Here is a 21,132-nt window from a genome sequence, read left to right on the forward strand (position 1 = left end):
GTCGAAAACCTTTTCAGTACAACATTAAGTCACTTCCTGTAGTTGCAGTAAGTCTAGAGCTTATTTTTTTTCCCCCTCCTCTCTGCCCCCTGCCTCCTCCTTCCCTGGAGCTTGTACTCTTTAAGAGGACGCTTTCGGAAGCGGGGGCAGCGCGGCGGGCGGAGCGCGGCGGAGGGCGGCTCTTCCTTACCGGGGGAAGCCGAGCGAGCCCGAGGGAGGCAGCGCTCCGGCGTGTGACACATGAAGCTAGGACAGCCATACGTGGCTGGAAAATTTGCAGTGTTGGGGCAGAGACATGTGGCTAAGTCAGGTAACCGGAAAGCTGGCTTTTATTATTCCTCCGGCACATAATTTGAAATAGTTGTTTTTCCGTTGTTTTATTGGTTTATTGGGTTTGGGTTTTTTGTTTTTTTTTTTTTTTTCCTTTATTTGTATTTTTCCTCCTGCCAAGTGTGAGGCCAGGAGGAGCAGTTTGTATGGCTGTGCTGCATATAAATACACAGCCTGAGAAAACCCAGCAAATGTATTGAACTTTTTATTTAGATTGCTTCAGGAACAGGTGAGTCCTGCGGCTGGAGGGCAGGTGGGTACACCTCTTGTATGACGCTCGTCCCTGAGCAGTGGGGTTTGGGACCCTGCTGGAAGGGGGTCTTGCTGCCTGTTGTGGTGGTGGGAGCTTCACAGACTTTAAAATGAAAGAGGCAGAGGCGCTGGTGGAAGTAATGTGAGCTGAGGTGAGAGCAAATCGGTGCTGCTGCTGTTGCAGCAGTGCTTCCCAGAGCCATGAAACAGCGCTGCAGAGCTGTGTAAAGTCCAGTGGCATCAGTTGCATAAGGAGCAGGGTCAGAGTTCCCATCGCCTGCTTGAATGCACCCTCTAGAGAAACTGGTGTGCGGAGGATTCGTGTGGTACATTGTAATCCTGTGGTCTTTACACATTAGCAAAACATGCGTGAAAGCTTGGTGAGGCATAGGAAGGTTGGAAGGATTTGAGCAAGGAGTGGAAGGATTTGAGATATTGGCTGTGCCCCTTCATTAGCAGACACTATCTCTGTGTATGCATGTGTTCACATTTATGTGGGTATGCACTTCTCAGCATTTGAAAACCCACTGATTAACTTTTAAAAAGTTAATCAGGATTTAGTGTTAAGGGTCAGTCAGCGGAAAGTCGGTCTGTTCGCTGAGCTGCAGCAGCAGTTTCTGCCTCAGGCGTGCAGTGAACACCCATCTTTCTATGCTTGTGTGTGAGTATTTAGTTTACTGAATGCTGATTCTGTTTCTTCTTTTCCAGAAAAAGAGGAAGTTACTATAAATGGAGAAGATGAAAAAGAACGAAAAGACCCCTATTTTGTGGAAACACCTTATGGCTACCAGCTAGACTTGGATTTTCTGAAGTACGTGGATGATATACAAAAGGGGAATACCATTAAGAAACTAAATATAAGAAAGAGGAAGAAAATTGTACCAGCCTCGGTGGGTACCAAGAACTCTGGTGGCCAGTGCAGTGGCTGGACTTCCACAGAGTCTCTCTCTTCATCAAACAGTGATGAGAACAAGCAGTCTTTGGCAACGAGGTGTCAAGTAACCTTGCCTGTCCCTGCCAAACCTTCAGTTTCCTTTGAAGTGTCTCCTACCTACTTAACTGTCCCAGAGAATAAACAGCTTCCTCCTCCCTCCCCCCAGCCTCCTCGGCACAACCTTCTCGTAACAAAAACTCTCATGGAAACACGGAGGCGACTGGAGCAGGAGAGGATGATGCAGGTCACTCCTGGAGATGCCCGCAGGCCTCGACTTTCCAGCTTTGGAGGTATGGGCTCTACAAGCTCCCTCCCGTCTTTTGTGGGATCCAGTGGGTACAGTCATGTGTCTCAGCACCTGCAGAATGGGTATCAGGGGAACGGCGACTATGGTGCTTGTTTCAGCTCCTCACTGGGCAGTTCCATTCGTCACAGCCCCATGAGCTCAGGAATATCCACACCGGTCACCAATGTGAGCCCCGTGCATCTGCAGCACATCAGGGAGCAAATGGCAGTTGCCCTCAAGCGTCTCAAGGAGCTCGAGGAGCAAGTCAAGACTATTCCTGTGCTGCAGGTCAAAATTTCAGTGTTGCAGGAAGAGAAGAGGCACATGATGGCTGAACTCAAAAACCACAGGAAAGCCACTCAAAATGACACATATGGTTTCAGAAAGCGATCCTATAGTGCAGGAAATGCAGAGCAGTGGGAACACATGTCTCAGGTCAGAAGAGGTGGCGAACTGTATATAGATTGTGAGGAAGAGATGGAGAGTGTGGAGCAGAGCTCTCAGAGGATAGAGGAGTTCAGGCAGCTGACTGCTGAGATGCAAGCCCTAGAGAAAAAAATCCAAGATAGCAACTACGAAAGTCCGTCAAACCTTCGAGTGAACAGAGAAAGCCTGACAAAAGAAGCCCGATCTGTTGCTGTGGGTGCTGATGAGAACATGAATGATGTAATTATATACAACAGATCTGCAAGGCAACACAAAGAAATAGCTGTGGGAACAGAGAAAGAAGTGAGGGAGTGTGGAGTTGGGGTGACAGAAGCTATGCTTGGATTGTCTACAGAGGTTGAGAAGGAGATAGAGCTTCAGCAGCAGACCATCGAAGCCCTTAAGGAGAAGATATATAGACTAGAGGTTCAGTTAAAGGAAACCACCCATGACAGGGAAATGACCAAATTAAAACAGGAGTTGCAGGCAGCTGGGTCTAGAAAGAAGGTGGATAAAGCTATGATGGCTCAGCCCCATGTTGTCAGTAGGATGGTGGAGGCTGTCATACAAACGAGAGACCAAATGGTGGGAGACCACGTGGACATTGCTGATTCGTCAGTGGGAAACCATCTGCAGACAAGCAGCATTGGCACCTCCTGCAGACCTGCCATGCAGAGCACGGCTGTGGGCCCCGAGCTCCTGATGAGCCGATGGCTGGTGAGGGAGAGGGCAGAGGTGCAAGATCAGGGTACAGGGAGGTCCATGGAGCTGCATGATAAGTCCGTGGGCACTGAGACAAGCATCTGTGAGACAGGCGTCAACACAGAGGAGCCGTCAGAGGTGCTGAGCCCTTGCCAGATGGCACAGGCGGTTGGAGCAACGAGGTCTGTGGGCTGTGGGGACTGCTCGGTGGACGTGGTGGTTTGTGTGCCCAAGGAACTCGTGTCCCGAGAAACAGCCACAGAGGCTGTACCCAGGGCAGAGGCAATGGTGATGGCTGTGCCTTCCACAGCTAGCCAGCAAACCAGCACTGCTTTGGAGATGGTGAGCCAGTGCACCAGCACGGAGGTGGCCTGCCTGACAGACTGTGGGACTAACACCACTCTGAGCAGCTGTGATAAGCAGACCAGCACGGACGGTGTGGAGCTGCGGAGTGTGGCAGTAGGGGATGGCCGGGTGAAGGACATACACGCGTCTGCTAAGATGCGTTCAGTTGGAGTGGGCACCGTGCTCTCTAGCCACCCTGGCTTTGAAAAGCCTTCTGCAATAAAAACCAAAGACTGTGGCATTGGACAGATAAGTGTTTATGAGAACTATCTGGTTGGTCTGAAAATGAGGAGCATTGCCTGTGGACCCCCTCCATTGCCAGTTGTCCCAACTGGAACCAGGAGCATAGGTGTTGGGGGAGAGTCTGTGTGCGACCCAGTCAGTGGTCAGTCGGAGAGCCCTCTGCCTCCATCTGAGCTGAGGACTGGCTTGGATCACTACATTGAACGTGTGCAGAAGCTGCTGCAGGAACAGCAGATGCTGCTTGCTGAAAATTACAGTGAACTGGCAGAAGCCTTTGGGGAGCCCCATTCCCAGATTGGATCTCTCAATTCACAACTCATCAGCACCCTCACCTCCATCAACTCTGTCATGAAATACGCCAGTACAGAGGAGCTGCGTAGCCTGGACCTTCAGAAGCAGTGCATGGAGAGAAGCACCCCATCAGGTAAGCCCAGCGTTGGGGCACAATCTGGTGTATTTTTTGGCTCTTTCCCAAGGCTGCAGATCAGTTGCCCATTTGGCTCTTTATTAGTCTGGAAGCCACTGTGTAGCCCTCCCCACAGAAGCACAGAGCATAGCATTATTGAATGCCCATTGGGTATTCTGTCCAAGCCATCGCTGGTAGCTGAAAAAGCAGAGTTTTATCTCTCCCAGTCCAGCAGGCTCTGAAGGCCCTGTTGATGATGGTGCTATGGCTGTGACCATGCAAGAGGGGTGTCTAAAATTTTGAAAGGTTTAACCACTGTACAACATGCTGACTTAATGTTACAACTTTAGGAGTTTTGAGGTTAGTGCCCGTGGGTTTGGAATTTTAAACTTGGCATGCATGTTTTTAAAAACAACAGTGTCAGATTTGACAGAGCCAAAAGTCACTTAGAGTGTTGGTATCAAACTGATTTGTTTCCACAGACATTTGCCTAGATTTTGTAGTGTTTATTCCAAAGGCACGTTGCCTTTGTTCCTTGTGCTGCTCAGACAGAGAGCTGTGGGCGCTTTCCCTATTCCAGCAGGGCTGATTGCTTTGTAATAGGCAACTCCAGAGTGGTTCACAGAATCTTGGGCTTTTTCTGTTCCTGTAACTGTTTGTCATAATCACTAGTTACAACTTCGTGTTTGAAAGGCGTAACTACCGCTGGAAGTTTTGGTGACACTCAGGAATGGCAAGAATTTTAATTTAAAAACTCCTTGCCTTTGATTTATTAATTAAAAAAATATAGACAATTATTTTGAGGGATTTTTTTATTCCCTGAGGTAGAGTTGAGGACTTTTAAAATTTTTTTTAATGTGTCTGATAGTCTAGGTTAAACCTTAGCCATTTTTCTTTAATATCGGTGAATCCAACCACATTACTATTATGTTTATAAATGACGGCTTCCTGGAAACCAATATGTAATGCATGGTGGTGACTGTTAGATACTTTCTTCTTGCTCTTGCCATACAGTGACTGAAGCAAGAGGTTAACGAGGTGGCAAAGACTGGAGGTGGCGCAAATGCATGTCCTGTAGATGCTGAATAGGGAAAAAACCCCAGAGTATGTACTATTTAATGTCAGCATAATGTTATTGGCTAATCTAAATAGTTATATAAAGCTCTTGCAGCTTGCTTACTGTCTTAAAATGTACCTATTTTTGTTAAAATGCAACTTGGTAAATCTGTTTTTTTAGCACATCTGTTGATGTGCTAAATAGAACCATCCATATAATAAGCTGAGTTTAAAAACCTAAAAGGTTTAGGTTCTCATAGTGAAGGAATAAGCAACATTTATGTAGTGGTAAGGAAAACATGATATCTTGTCTGCATACATGCAATATGATACTGTATAAGCAATATTATTATCTTTCTGGTATGCACTTTACATTCCGGTCTTGTTACAAGTAGTGATAGAATAATAATAATAAATGTATCTAGCAGACATCAGAAGTGTCTGGAAAACAATGAACCAGAGTTATCCCTAGCTATAAATCCTTAATTCCTTTCCCAGCTTTTACTGCACAGTATCAAATGTGTAGTCAAGAGGTTTGAAAGCATTTAGACAAAGGTGGAGCAGCAGATCATATTTACTAAAAATGTTAATACGTGTATTCAGATTTCACATTCCTGATAAAATTATTTTGGAATAATTTTATTTTAACTTGTGATGCCATTATCTTTAGCTGTGGATGATGAGTGTAAAATTTCTTTATTTTTAGTCCCTAGTGAGGGATGCCTGGACAGCATACATAAATCAAGCTATGATCTATAACAGTTTAGACCCATGGAGAATTGGAGAGGAAAAGAGGTCTGAAGCCTGAAATGTTACCCTATCTCTTTCTATTAATTCTGAAAATATTGCCTTTAATACATTTATATGCTGGTCCTGCTGCCCTTTCCTGTGGTTTTACAGATAGTGTGTTACAGCGTGTGTTTTTTGCTGATTGAAGCACTAACTTGAATAATTCTGTAATCACTGGAACTGAGAGAGCCTTTCTTTTTCCATGCATCAGTATTTCATGATCGCTTGTGAGCTTTTAATAAGCCTTTTTCCTGACATTTAGATCTCTTTGATGTAGCTTTCCAGGTGTGTGTGTGAACTCAGCCAGTGCCCTTTTCTCCAGGCCTGGCATCTCAGTCTGATTTCTGTAAAGCTTGTATAAACACAAAAAGCCTTCAGAGCACTGAGTCTCTATTCCACTTCAGTTCAAATAAGCAGCTGAGTTGAAGCTATTGAGAGAGGCGTGACTGCACACACCTTGGGTTTTTTTAGAAAAATAGGCTGAAGTGTCAGTTTCCTATTAGCATCAGTAGCATCGTATGTAATCCTTTATTCAAAGAGCATCCTCAGGAAGTATCTCTTAGAGTTTCTTTTAGGGCAAAATTACCTGAGCTAGCTTTGAGGCATATGATTTGGGTACCAGTTTGCCATACTAATGGATCAGTGGTCTGTGCTGCTTCTGAGGTAGCACATCAGTCGAGCTCTCAACTTTACAGAGTTATCTCCCTGTTATTGCTGGGAATACAGGGTGTGCTGCAGGGGCCTCTGCCATCTCACCTTCCCTGACACAACTTGTGGCAGGTGATGGAGACACAGGCAGGAAAGCTGGAGCCTGCTGAGCAGGACACGGGCTGGCAGTTTGCATCTCTAGACATCTTAGACCACTGAGATGATCTCTGAGCCAAGTCTATTAGCAATTGGTATTTTGCTTGTTACAAAATAATCACCTTCCCTTCTGTAACTTGGCAACTCTTACTAACATTTACATATGTACTGTCTTTCAGAAGCCCTAGTGATCTTAGGGAAAACCCGCTGGCCAGATGAGCACATTCTCACTCTGCAAAGTCATGGTAGCTGGCCTTGGCAGCCTGTGTGTCCAGTTTATCCGTATGGATGTGGGTCACAAACCTAGGTGCTATCTGATTCTTAGACTAGACAGCATATAGGAAGCCTAAAGGGAGGCGAGTGGATTAATCTCCTCTGTTTGTTGCATGAGATTTTTAGTGAGTTTTCAGGATGTTGTATTTGAATGCTCACATGATGTGTTTTGCGAGTTACCAGCCAGAAGCCTAATGTCACTTTTACAGGTTCTAATTACATGGACTTTTCACAAGTCTTTTCACAAGTCTAGGTGCCTTTCACTGGCAGGGAGTTTTCAAGAATGGTATTTAAGAACAACTGATCTGCCATTGCCCTGAAAAATGACCTGAGCATACTTGACCTGAAAATGCATTGCTATTTTGCCTCAGTGGTCTTCAGATATCAGTTTTATTGTCACATTTTAGAGCAATCCTGACTGAGTTCCCAGTAGAAGCATTAAACTACTTAGTCTTCATGAGGAAGGAGGCAGCTTCTTGAGTTAAAACTTCAGGGAGTGAAAAAAAATAGGAAGTATGTGGTGTCAGAATGTCTAGAGGGTTTGGAAATCTTGATGTGCCATCTGGCGGAAAATCTTCCAAGGTTTTCAGCTTTTAAGTTTTAACCAGAGCTGGGGAAGCAGGCTGAGGGACAATGGAAAGACCAAAAGAATGATGGTGATATGAGAAGGCCCTGGTTCCCCAAAACTGGTGTGTAGGACTAATGGGGCAGTGTGAACATGGTTGTCTTCTTCTGTGCCGTCAGTTGTAATGCAGACAATTGGAGAAAGCTGTTTTTCTTTGCAGCTCTTGTGTTTGACACACCTTTCTCTTGAAGAATGTGGTGTTTGACAGGTTAGTAACTTCTCTCCTGGCAGCTGAAGACTTAGGGCTTGCTTGAGGCTCAGAAGCCTGTGCTGATGTGGCACAGGTGTGGTAGTGATCCTGTAAAGCTGTGTGTTGCTACAAATCACAGTGGTTGTGCCTGTGTGTAGGCAGGTGAAGGAAGTCCTCAGCTCCATGTATCTGCCACAGGTGCGTGCCTTAATCACCATGTTAAGTTTCTGTACAGATGTTCTCGCTTGTGTAACAAACAGGATACATCCATCAGTCTGCTGGGAAGATGCGGAGCATTTTCCTTGGAAGGTCATGCATAATGCAAAACAGCCACGCAGATGGTCCCACCCAAGTGCTACATGAGTACTGTTTATTTACATGTGTCTGCTTGGTGTCTCAGAGAATACAGTGCCTCCTCTGCATGTTTACTGTGGCAGGTGGTTTCTGCTAGTTGTGACAACGCAGGAAGCTCAAATGGGAATGCTGTTCAAAAATGTACCAGCCTCCATAAAACTCTTCTAAGAGGCTTGATGTACCTTGCCTGGTCATATGTTAACACAAGCTTATTACTGTTGTCATTATTAGCATTGTAATATTTACTGGTTTGACTCAATGGTAGCACTACATGTAGTGTTTGAATCTAAAAGCTGCTCTATCTCCTGGCTTCTGCTTCAGTTAGCAGAGAGCATAATTTGCCACAGTATAGATTATTTTTCCCTTAAAACTTATTGCTGCTTATAGAGTGGAAATCTGCAGCCTGCTAAGCTGTCTGTTAGATAGAGCCCCAGTTCTCTCCTAATGGTATGGCACAGGGATGTAATGTTCAGGCACTGAGCTGTTTGGAGTTCCACTCCCATGGTAACAGGCTATGAATATTTAATAGCAAGAGATTCCCATTTTTCTAAGGAAGTGTTGTCATATTTCAGCAACAATAAAATGTCAGCTGATAAAATCAAATCCACGTGAATGAGAAAGAAGGAAGTACTCCAAGCTGACTTTCTTATTGTACCCAGCATCATGAGATGTTTTGATCCGTCACTCCTCAGGGAGATGAAGGTTGTCTTTCACTAAGCTTCATGCACAATTGTCTTGGAAAAGAGAGCGTTTCATAAATAAGACAATTAGCTTCAAAGATGTGTGATCTTTTGTGGTCAGTCATGTTCAGTGAAGAGAATTGGTTTTAACTTCCAGTTTCAACAAACCAGATTTACAGTCTAATTTGGGGATAGAAAACAACTTCTCAGCACAGAGAAAGTGTTTAAAGCAAGAGTGAAAATGAGATTTTTCTTGCAGTTCACTTACTAGAGCCTTCATCCTATTAGAAGAAGTGTTTTCCCTGGAGCTGAATGATAGTTTAGCATCTGCCTTTGCTTGGGCCCCAAGAGAATCTGCCTTCTGTCAGTTTATTGTATAAAAAGCTCATGTGTGGCAATTTTTTTGTTTTGAAACTTTAAGTTCACTGACTTTTAACCTGGAATGGCTCAAAAGTACCTTTTATAATGAAACTGCTCTCTAGTCTTGTGAAGGTACTGCATTCATCAGTTGGATGAGTTACTATCAATCGCTGTAAATGTTTAAACATAACATGTTTGCTCATTACTGCCTTTTTATGTACCTTAGTAGAATGGGTTTTCTTCTTTAACAGTTCTGATAAGTACACCAAATTGAAAGTGGATTAAAATAATTTGTATTTTAAAAAGCCTCTATTTAGGCATTTAAAAATACTTCAGTTAAAATAATTTTATAATGAGCTTATTGTTACTGTAAAGAAATCATGCAGTGTGAAAGAGAACTATTTCCTAGCTATATATGCTCCAGACAGTATTTGTGCACTGTCTTTAGTGGGGAATGTATAACTCGTATCACTGATCATTATAAACATATTGTGCAAATAAATGCTTGCACTGACCAAAAGGTTAAAAATAAAATCTTTGTGTAGCTACCACATAAAAACAAGCTTGTGCCCTTTTTTTAAGCTAGAAGCCTATGATGTTCCAGCCAGAGAGCTGGGTTCTCATCCTGATGGTATTTAATCCCCCAGCCTTGTTTGCACTTTTCTTGATTTCCAGTGGGATAAAAGTATTGTCAAGCTAAATTGTTTTTATGATAATACTTAGGTTTACTTTCATCAAATAAATGGAAGTTTTCAAAAGCAAGTGAAGGCCAGACTTCTGTTCCCATGAGTTCATCACAAATTCAAAAGAATCTGTTGAGTTCCCTGAACCAGCTAACAGCATGACTACTTGTGCTGTCATAAATGTGAGGAAAAGTCTGCAATTAGGAAGGAAAATTGCATCCTAATAACACTGTATTATAGGTGCCAGAAATGGAATGGGTAATTTGTTGCTTCTCTGTAGCAGCTTTGCTGTCACCCTGGTTTAAATTGGTGAGATTTTCAAAAGAAGCACAAGTGATTTATGTGAGGAGATTCCTTCTAGAAAATTAAAAATAGGTGTTCTCATTCCTTCAAACCACTGGAGCTGAGCCCCTGAAGATGGTCCAATCACTTGTTTCCCCCTGAAACTGAAGAGAGCAGCTTTCTGCATAAGTGTTTATGTACAGATGAAGTTAGCAAGTTCTTTTGTTTTGTTGTGTCATACTTTTGCCTCTAAATTACTCCTGAACTTTTCCAAAATCCTCTACTATGTTGAAAAATACATTAGAAGTTTTTGACAGGTTTCTTCTGTAGTTTGCTATTCTGTATCAATACTTAGAAACTTACCTCAAGTTTGCAGTATTTGCCTGGAACAGTAAGCTAAGGAATATCATCAAGGCAGGTCTCTGTCTGGAGGGTCTCTGAGGGTCCCGAGGGTCTCTGTCTGGAGGCAGTGCCTGAGTAAGTATTGACATGTTGGCAGATTTGCTGTCAGTGCTGTGCACTGCATCCTGGAGAAGGATTCTGCTCAAGCATACTTGAGATCTCTGTGAAGTGAGAGGAAAAGTATATGTTGAGAAATGTGTAGACTGGTGGTGATCTTTAGGGTTTCATTTCCACACTGGAGAGGTGTGCGCTACCTCCAGCCATAAGAGTGCCCCTGCAGTTCTGTTGGAGGAAGAAGGAACTCAGTTCATTTGGCTTTTTGGTTTGCACAGCAGTAGATTAATCTATTAAATCATGGACCATGATGTTGGGTGGTACAGCTCCTTCCTTCGTCTGTTTTTCTCAGTGATTGGACTTGGTGCTATCCAAGTGTCTTCATGTTTGCTGTCTTGAAAAGGGGAAGGCCTGGGAGCTGATATTAAATGATAATTAACTGCTTGCAGAATTAGTACTGAGTTGGACCCAAAGCTCTCTTTCCCTCATCACTGGGTACTGTGCATGCAGTAAGTGTAGACATCTAAGAGCTTTGCAGGGAGAATGAGTATACTGACTGGTTTGCCTAATGCACATTTATTGTCTCCTTGCCCTCAAGTCTTGATGTCACCCTCTTTTGTCAGGTGCCAGGGGCCAGCTGAGCAGAACCCTTTTCTTCTTCATTGGGAGGCATGGACATCATGCCCTAGATACTGAATTCAGTGTGGTGGCTTCTCAGCCAGTGATATGTGTACCAGAAGAGGGAACCTATTGAAATCATGTTGCATTGGTGGCAGGTTCAGGAGAGGCTGTGAGTCGGGGGAGAGAAGTCTACTACTTGTCCTCATTTCTATCTGTCCCACCCTGCAGCTCCCTCCCCTGCCTATCCCAGGGCAGGAGGGAGACACCTGAGGAAATTTAGGCTCAGGCTTTGGGGTCATGACAGGGGTCCTCCAGGTGCTGCTGTTGGTTCACCTCAGGCTGGAGCCCCACTTTGCCCTGCCAGAGTCCTGCCCTCCATTCTGGCATGCACAAGCCCACCTGTGCCTCCAGACACACCATGGTCGTCACAGCTGCTTTTGTAGGAGAACCCTGTTTTCTGGCAGACTATGCAGACAGCTGAAAGCAAACCTGGGCGTCTTCGGAACTTTCCATGTCACTGGATGCTTCAGAGCAGGTTTCCTTCACTCCTTCCCATGTCTTCAGAGGCCAGTCTGGAGCAGAAAGGGTGACCTGGTAAAACCAGCCCAGGCAGCCTCCACCAGCTGCAGCTGGAAGTGGTTACTGTGCTTGGTACTCTTTAATTGTACCTGTCACAGCTCCAAGCAAGTGAAGAGACAGTTCCCTTGTTCCCTTGTTTTTCAGCTAAGGGAGTTTAAAAATCATTGGTTTTGGCTTGGTGTTGTGTCACCTTGGCAGCCTTCTTCTCCTCAGCTGTTGGATGAGGGATAATGCTTGCTGTTGGGAAGAGACCTTACCAAAGTTAATCAGTGCTGCAAAGTGGGTAGTGGTGTGGGAGCAAGGGCAGGACTTCCCTCTTGCTTTTCATGGGTGTCCAGGTGCTTGTGTCTAGAAGGGTTACTTCTACCCCGGGAGCCCTGGGAAGCTGCCGCCTTCTTACACACACACAGACACACACAAACCCCCCCCCCCCCCCACAAGTTTCACTCTTAAGAAAAAGGTTTTTTGCTGTGCTTGTAGTGACATGACAGTCAGTACCCTGCTGTGTGCCTTTTCCTGCAGACAGCTTCCTCTGTATGTTAGAGGAGCTACAAGCTGGTGGAGCTGAGCAATAGGCCTCACTGCTGGAGAAAGGTGCTTTGGGAAATGTGTGCAGGGTGAGACTTGGTTGGAAGCTCAGAGACTTGGGTGGGATTGGGAGCAAAAAGGAGAAAGCTGCTAGGAAGTGACACTGTTTGGAAAAATCAGCTTTGTTATGTCCTGTTGTAGGGAAAATTCACCGAGGTGAAGTAACAAGGGGGAAAAGTCTAACAAGAACAGTTTGCTAGACAGACATGTAGCTGTGTGTCTAAAAATTAATGTTTGGAATTTACCTTACTACAGTGTGTTAGCACCCTGTGCAGTGCCACTTATATTTGAATGAGAAGGCTGTGCCTTAGTTCTTGATAAATACAAAGGCAAAAAATAATAGAGAGGCACACATCATTGAAATCAAGAGAAACCTGGGGGAAAAAAAAAAAAGTAGTAGTGTTTAAAGCAAGTTAAGCTTCAGCTTTTTTTTTCCCTTGAATGCTAACAAGATCACTAGGGAGGCATATGTGTGTAAAAAAACACGCTGTGTGTTTCACAAACAAAAGCATTTGTGCAGATTTGTAGAGAAGTTGTAATAGCACAGCTGCAGTAACTCCAGGGGAATCTGTAAAAGTCTGTGCCTAATTAGCACTGCCTTTTGAATACACAGTGGGAAAAAGTGAGTGAACACCAGCAAATCAGCAAGGGGAAGAAAGTATAACCCAAAGATTTGGCATTTGGTTTAAGTACAACTACTAGCTCAGTACAATCCTGACCAAAAAAAAAAAAAGACAGAAAAAAATTTAGTACGTGGGAGTCCATTGCAGTTGTCTCAGTAACTGGGCAAAGCACATAGCTTTCAGAATTAGTTTGAGTACTGGAAAAAAAGGAAAATTTCCTGAAAAATTTATGCTTTCATGGAAAATGACATTTCTTAAAAAACAAGTACAATGAAAAGGTTACTGTTCTTGCAGAAAGAACCTTCGGAGCCTGTGAACGTGCTGTGCTCCTCCAGCATGTTATCAAGGAGCAGCTCGGTGAGCCCACCCTGGCCAGGGTGCCAGGAGCTGAGGTCACTGCTCGTACTGAAAGAGAAGGAAAAAGAAGGACTGTTCCTTTCATGCATTTTAAAGCCAATATCTTTATAGCTTGTCCTTGTATTGTATATCTTTATCAAAAGAAAAACTCACGGCCATTTTTTTGCATTTTTTGAAAATGATCACAGTCTTTTTTTAATTAGGTCCTCAGAAAAGAGTATTTTAAAGGACAAGCTTCTTTTTCTAGTTTGTTTTTTGGTTTTTTTTTTTTCCCTGTGGATCACAGTATTGATAGAAATATTATCGTTTGACTCATCCGTGACGCCTACTGTCTTCTGTGGCAGGTGCTACTTTGGAGTATATCCCTCATGGCCAACTTGCAAACACACACTTAACTTCAAATTTGCGAACGCTGAAATTGGAGCAGGACACTGTGCCCACTCAGGAGGAGAGGAAGACTCCCCTGGTAGAAGCTGCTCGGGGAAGGAAGTCTTTTTCTTCTCAGGATAAAGCTCTCACTCCAATTAATCTGACGGATGATCAGCTTGCCTCAGGTCTCTATGGTAATAACTGGCTCACATTCACCTTTCATCATGCCGGTAGAGTCTGAATATGAAATACAGTTAAAGAAGGTTTTCAATATTCTAAAAAATGCAGAAAGCAGGAAAAGATGCAGCTGAGGGGAAATTCACAGTGTGACATTGTGTGTCTGCAGGTGGTGGTTAGGTTTTAAATGGCAGGTTGTAGTGCATCAGTGAAATGCCATTTAGTGTCTTTCTAAGAAAAATCTACTGAAAGATAAAGGGTTAATAATTTTTAAAATGCTTAAATTTTTATTGTCCTTTGTATAGAGATTGGTTTAAAAGTTTTTTCAATGAATACTAAATCTAAAAGACCATCTTTGATTGAACCTACCAGTCGAATAGTTTGTTAAATATGCTGTATGTATTGTTAAACATGCTGTCTGTATTAATGTCTTCATTTTGGCAAGGAGCTGCTGCTCTCTGACACTAAGAATTAAGATTTTGTTAACAGAATAACAGATTTCAATGTTAAAAGTTTTTCACTAATAGCAGACAAAAATAAAAAGCTCATGTCTTTTCTTTAAGTTTTCTAAAGCATCGTGAAGATTGTAAGATGGGAAAGTTAGGCTTAACTAGTTTCCAGAGCTGATTGTGAAGCTGTTCTTCTGTATTTCCAAGGTGCATGTCAAACCATGACTGTATGTATATTAGAAAACCCAGCTTCAGATGGTAAATTACAGAGAGAGCTGTTGAAATACTGCTGCATTCAAAGCTGGCTACAGATTTATACTGATACGTATGCTTTATCTCCCTTTCTAACAGTATGTACTAATAATGAGAACACGCTTAAATCTATCATGAAGAAAAGAGATGGGAAGAAGGATTTGAGCAACACCAAAAAGAACCTGCAGTTTGTTGGCATTAATGGCGGGTAAGAGACCTGTCTCCAAAACATCTGTTACTGTAGCACTTTCACAGTGGGAAGAAGAGAAGGAACCCAGGAACACATGCAGAGGTTTGGCCTGTCCTTCAGGCTGAGGTGCAACCGCTGAGTGTGAGGATCAGAAGGAAGAATTGAACACTGAGCTCCTCTTAATCCATTAGTGCTTGCAAGTCATATATGGCATCAGTCTCAAATATCTGTACATTAGATTGCTGCCAGATTTACCACAGGAAAGTGAAACAATCTCAGACAGCCATGAGGACATTTCTCAGACAATGCTGTAGTAAGGAAAATGTATATATATCTTTGGTAGCTGACAAGCACAGCATTATACTATTAAACAATACAGCAAGAGATGCCATTGCCTTAGAATTAATTTTTCTGGGTTTGTGTTAAATATATACAGAGACCGTCCTATACAAACACAGAAGACAGTATGGAAAATTGTCTTCTTTTAAAATATTACTTGGCCTCGCAGAATGTTGCAAAAACCTTTAAAATGGTTTCATCCAATTGTTTTGATACAGCTTTTCTAGCCCTTTCCTCAGATTAGTTTTTCTCTAGTACAAATGTTCTGTGCAGTATATAGCCTACATATTAGCTAAAAGTATCATTACATATAGTGAGGGAAAGTTATCGTAGGTTTGTTAGCTTCCCTGCTTATATCTGCCTAATAAGGCAGTACAGTTTACTCTGAACGAAGTAATTTGATTTTGGAGGTAAGGCAAGGTCTGACAAAATGTTAAGACTTACGTTTAAAAGAGATTGGTCTTCTTTCAGTACACTCTGTGTACATAATACTGACAGTGTCATTTGCCAGTAACACTGAGTTCAGTGAGTAGAAGCGGTCTCCAAGGAAAAAAACAGGAGGACAAAGCTTTTTGCAGGACGTTTTTCCAGTAGTGCCAGTGCAAGCAGGTACTGACTGCTGCAGAATGGCACTGAGTAAGTACCTCTGCACCTGTCTCTTCTCCCCATAGGTATGAGACCACATCCAGCGATGACTCCAGCTCTGAGGAGAGCTCCTCCTCGGATTCGGAGGAGGAGTGCGAGAGCCACGAGTACCCCTGCGATCAGCACGGAGAAGAGAAGCAGCCCACCCCCCATGCTGCGGAGGTTTGCGCCATGGGGGCAGAGAAGGACAGTCCCCTCCCAGAGTGTGAGGCCGAGGAGGTGGAAATCAGAGAGAGGTACACTGCCCACCCTCTCCAGAGTGTGCCTCATGGGAGGCCACCTCTGCCTCGTGTCATCGGACTAGCCGTGTGGGCTGTGCTTGTGGAGAAAGCATCAGCCCCAGCACTTGCCAACTGCTGCCCACTTCCGTCCTGCTCAAGTGGGTAGCCAGAGGCAGTTTTATGGCAAAATGACTGTGTGTGAGCAGGAAGAAGGTGTCAGAGGGTATCCTTCCCAGCAGCTGACCTCATTGACTTTAAATGATTCATTAGTAGCAAGACCCTGGTGCCTCCCCTAGCAGAGGCTCTCCCAGGTCACAACTAGCACTCGCTTGGGAGCACGCAATGCCTTGTTAACATCCTGGTGTGTAAGCAAACGAATTAATCTTGAGCCATGCACACCAGGTCAACTGGCTGCTGGGAGTGCATCTTGCATTTGCACCTTCCACAGCCATGGCACAGTGAGATGATGGGGTACAGCACTGAGGACACTGAGATCCTGAGCTTCGTATGATATGAGGTTATATACTGTAATACACTTTCAAGGCTGCCATCACACATCTGTTCAACGTGTCATGTCTTAGGGTACTTTTCAAATTGCTGTGTAAGGTAGAATTTGACAGACAAGGCTGTGCTTTTTTGGCATATGGAGAGAAAAAAATGGTGAGTTTTTACTGATTCTTCGTTAGCAAACAGCAAAAGGAAGTATGAACCAAGACAGTGAAAGGATATCTTACAGATAATGGGGCCAGTGTGCTAATTTGGAAAATTATGTAGGTAGAATAATAACAGTAAAAGAGCTAAAACAAAATTAATGTTATGTTTCACTGGAGAGCATCAAGTTATCTGTAATTGCCAGCTGTTAAAGAAAAGAGATGCAGAAATTAATAATTAAGAGCTTGGAGGCCCTGGAGCTGTGTGTTTTTTGAAGAGCCCTGAGCTCACTTTATACAGTACTGTAGGATAGCCTTTTGTTTTACAGGTGGCATAAAAAGATGGGCAGTCTCTCAAAAAACCTCTCTAATTTAGATTTACAGTAACAAAGGGTGATTGGAAAGAAGAGCAGCAGAACAGCTTAGATAGCCAGTGTACTTAAGGATCGCATTCCTTGCAAGCTGACTGCCCTAGCAATGCCCTCTGAGGAGAAGAGTCAGGGCATGTGGCCATGTATGGCCATGGTCTGTGCAATGGTGGAGAATTTCGTTCCTCTGTTAGCACTAACAGCTGGCTTGCAATCCATGAGAGCTAAAATGCCCATCTTACACGCATGAGTGTGTTAGCTTTTCTGCTTTTTGTGAGAATTTTCTGGAAAACTTGCCATTATCCTCTGTTTTTCCAGATTTTAGGCAAAGATGGTTGGCCACAGTCTGGTATGACATGTGGCACAGGCCTGGACATTATTTTTGGCCTACCATGACTTTTGAAATTTTTAATGACAAGGGAGTAAAAATTAAAGAGGGATGGAGAAAGAGACTAAATTTCCAGAGTGTGGGATGAGAAAGGCTAGTTCCAGTGAATGGAAGCTGGCAGGCAGGCACCTCTTGAGCTGTTTCCCACTGCTTAATTCTGTTTCCATCACAACTATTGGCATTTCTCCTTGTCAATCAAGTAATCAAAGCACACAGCATATAAAGTGTGCTCTGCAGTCATATAGCAGTAGGTGAGAATTTCCACTAGAAGGGTTGCCAAGTCTTATACCAGGAAAGTGATGTGTTTCCCACTCTCCTTTCCTGTTGCTCTTCCCACACTCATCTCCATTCAGTGTAGAGGGAGTGTCTGTGAGAAAAGCTGCCAGGGTGGCTTCTGCATGGTAGGAGCAGATGGCTCGCCTGCAAACTTTCATTCCCAGAGAAGTATCAGAAAAACAAATGTTTCTGTACTGAAATGCTAAGATAAAAATTGAGACATGCGATGTATTTTGCTGTCTCCCTCAGGTACGAGCTAAGTGAAAAGATGCTTTCTGCCTGTAACCTGCTGAGAAACAACATTGATGACCCCAAGGCGTTAGCCAACAAAGATGTGGTAAGCAATACAGGTGAAAATTTTCTCTTGAGATGCAATAAAAAAACTTTAGGGAGAGGCAACTTCTGGTTTTACAGGACTAGCACCGCAGTGGCTAGGCAGAAGAGGATTTCATCTTTCCTGCAAGAGTCACAAAGCTCTTTCTACCAGGACACTTTCATCCACAGAATATACTTGTGTTGTTGTTGTTGTCCCAAGGCACACGCATAAAAAGAGTAACATGAAAATACAGTTTCAACACTCTTGTGCATTCCTCTGTTATTCCTGTGGTTTTTTTTTTGGTTTAGCACTGGTGTGGGTAGCTCTCAGGCCTCACATTAGGAGACTGCAGCGGGTGAAGACTCTCTTGCATCCTATGAAAAAACCTCAGAGTCTGTTCTGAAACACTAGGTGATCTGCGTTCTTCTGAGCACAGGGATGCTGTTTGTCTTCTTTACTGCACTGGTGGTTTTTATCAGTGCTGCAGAGAATAAGGAAGATTTATTGTTAATACTTAACAAATACGTCTCAGGACAAAAAATTGTATTTGCCTTATTGAAATGCCTCAGATAGGGGTTGCCTGCGCTACTCTATGAGGGCAACCTGAAAGCAAAGGAACACTGCTTAATGATATGAAATTGAATTTTGCATTTGTAACACTTGTGCAGTGATATAAAAGGCAACAATTTAGTGTCATTCTCTTCTACTATAGAGCATCTGCAGCTTCTTAAAGACTTAAATGTTGTCTGTATGACACAGTAGTAGTGTCTGTGTCCAGTTCTGACATCTGTGGTCCAGGGAAGGTTTTGAAAGATTGTTTCATACAGTTGTGACACATAGTTTTTAATTCTGTGTTTGTCCTTCAGGAGTAGTTTAGGCATTCAAACAAGAAATGCTTTAGGCCGTCTTGGAGTTGAAAGTGTCAAAAACGGCAAAACCGGATTATGATCTCTGCCTTAGAAGTGTAATTTGAATTTACATTTTTCTTTCTTGTGCCTAAAGTGCTTTCCAGCACAAGCAGTGCTTTGTAGATGGAAGCTGCAGACTAATCAGCTCTTGTCCTCTGTCTGCTGATAAAGAAGTCTTGTCCAAACAGCTTAAATGTCAGTATAGCTAAGGATCTGTATGAGTTGTCCCAACCTCTTCCAGCATACTCAGCTCTTGTAGCTGCTGTTTACACCAGAAAGAGCTGTGGACTGTATCTTTTTGAATGTGATGGATTAATTGGATTTTAAAAGTGTATTGTTTATTTAATAATGTGTGTGATACTGTGACTAAAACTATTTTCTTAGTGGTATCTTGTACTCAGTAGTGCCTGAAATAAATTTAAAAATTCTATTGTGTCACTTTATGGCCACCTTTGCATTTCAACTCTCTATGTTCACAGAATACATACATCACATTATAATAGCACTGATGTAAAATATTCTGTTAATGTGTTTATTTAGTACAGATACATAGGTAGCACTGGTCTGTGTAGAATATTTTCTATTTACCAGACACAGACCACCTCTAGAACTACTGGTGTGTTTTCACTAGAGGCTAGATAAACTTTCTGAATGTCTTCTCTGCAAAATTGCCCTTGAATTTACTGGCTGCCTTGCAGGTGAGGGTTTATGAGAAAAATATGGTGGTCCTTCCAGGTTAGAGAAAGTCTCAAAGTCAGAGCTGGTGGTGAATGTGGCTCAAGTTGAGATCTACTCTACCTACCTTGTCATAACAGACAAGTCAACTGGCCTAAGAGGCTCCTAATTCCCCACTTGCAATCCATACCCATGGGAAAGTTTATCCTGAATGTATAGCCTGCTTCTTCTCACTGCAACTAAAATCCCTTATTACTAAAGCCAGCCAGCCTTCAGATGAAGAACAGGTTCTTCCTTTTTTTCCTCTTTTCTGCAACAAAAGTTACATGGTTTCTTTGCCCAGCAGTTCTTTTCAGCAGAGCCTCTCCAGTCCTTCCTGTCTGTCCAGTAAGTCAGATTTCCTTGACTTCTGTTCATTCTTGCAGCTTATCTTTGAAACTGTTTCAACCAAATATTTTGTGTCATTCAGTGACCAGACCAGACAAGGTAGTCCAGGTGTTGTCTTCACAGTACTAGGCAGAAAGAAGGGACTTCATGCCATGCAAGCTATAAATCTGTTTATTCACCCCAAAACAGTATTTACCTTTTACATTACGATGTGATGTTGGGTTCAGTTGGTAATTGTAATGATCAGTTTTTCTTCTTCTTCAGAACTGCTGTGCAGCCAGTTCTCATATGCTTTGTGCATTTGATAATTTGTGTGTCAGAACTGAGCCTATCTGACTTAGCATGCTGCTGTTTTAAGTCCAGTGAGAAAGTCTTGAGCTTATCAATGATTTATAAACATAGTTAAATATTTGATGGAAATCATTATGCAAGTCTTTTTTTTCCATTCGCCAGTATTTGATAACTGTTAATTCTGGGAGTATTCTCATCCTGAAATTCTGTGCTGTCAGAGGTGAAAGTCAGGTGAAGTGAGAGGAAGTAAAAGATGTTTTAAAGCAGACTTTAGTCAGAGGGGGTGCTTCAGTCTCTACATCTCATTTGTGAGATGAATACTTTCTTCCCACATTGAACTAAAAAAGATTTGACCTGCATTGCTGACATATGGGATGGAAAATCTTTTAAATAGATTGTCCATACGTAAAATTTTCTGTCTTGGTTTCCACAGAGGTTTTGTTTAAATACCATCCAGCATGAGTGGTTTCGTGTCTCAAGTCAGAAGTCAGCTCTCCCCGAAATGGTTGGAGACTACATAACTGCTTTTGAAGAGATTTCTCCTGCTGTCCTAAGGCACATCATCAACATGGCAGATGGAAATGGAAACACAGCTCTGCATTACAGTGTCTCACATTCTAACTTTGAAATTGTAAAGCTTCTTCTGGATGCAAGTAAGTTTGCTTTATGTTTTGTTTTTTTTTAATTATTCTTGGTTTTGCAGTTGTCATGGATGAAATTATTGATGGACTAGAGGCCAAATTCAGTCTTCTTCCAGCAGGTGTTTTAATTGTTAACAGTGATATGGTGGCTCATTTAGGTAGTCTAGAATCTTTGTTTCTATTACTAGCTTTGGAGGTTCTAGAAGATGTTAAAAAAACACTTAAGTAAATTATATACAGAGTTGAGATAGACGGTTTGATTCCTGACTATTGCACTGTAGTCCCAAGCTGAGCAGCACCGGTCTCCAGCAGTTTTCTCTGGAGGCAGCACAGCTGCTGCTCAGCA

General features: G+C 42.9%; 1 protein-coding gene across 3 annotated transcripts in view; it reads left to right on the forward strand.

The window, feature by feature from the left end:
* KANK1 (KN motif and ankyrin repeat domains 1) overlaps positions 1-21,132 on the forward strand; it is a 129,969-nt gene that overhangs the window by 101,698 nt on the left and 7,139 nt on the right. Inside the window, exons 1-7 of one of the 3 annotated variants that reach the window (XM_041486218.1) lie at positions 155-310; positions 1,291-3,942; positions 13,589-13,798; positions 14,591-14,699; positions 15,692-15,901; positions 17,818-17,905; positions 20,579-20,798. In XM_041486218.1, the coding sequence (XP_041342152.1) occupies positions 241-310; positions 1,291-3,942; positions 13,589-13,798; positions 14,591-14,699; positions 15,692-15,901; positions 17,818-17,905; positions 20,579-20,798 (3,559 nt within the window). In that variant the 5' untranslated portion in view covers positions 155-240. Of the gene's footprint in view, positions 1-154; positions 311-1,290; positions 3,943-13,588; positions 13,808-14,590; positions 14,700-15,691; positions 15,902-17,817; positions 17,906-20,578; positions 20,799-21,132 lie in introns of those variants that run through there. The other 2 variants (XM_041486217.1, XM_041486219.1) reach the window with 2 other exon arrangements.

This window comes from Pyrgilauda ruficollis, unplaced genomic scaffold (genome assembly GCF_017590135.1).
Source record: "Pyrgilauda ruficollis isolate IOZ18807 unplaced genomic scaffold, ASM1759013v1 scaffold74, whole genome shotgun sequence".
NCBI lineage: Eukaryota > Metazoa > Chordata > Aves > Passeriformes > Passeridae > Pyrgilauda > Pyrgilauda ruficollis.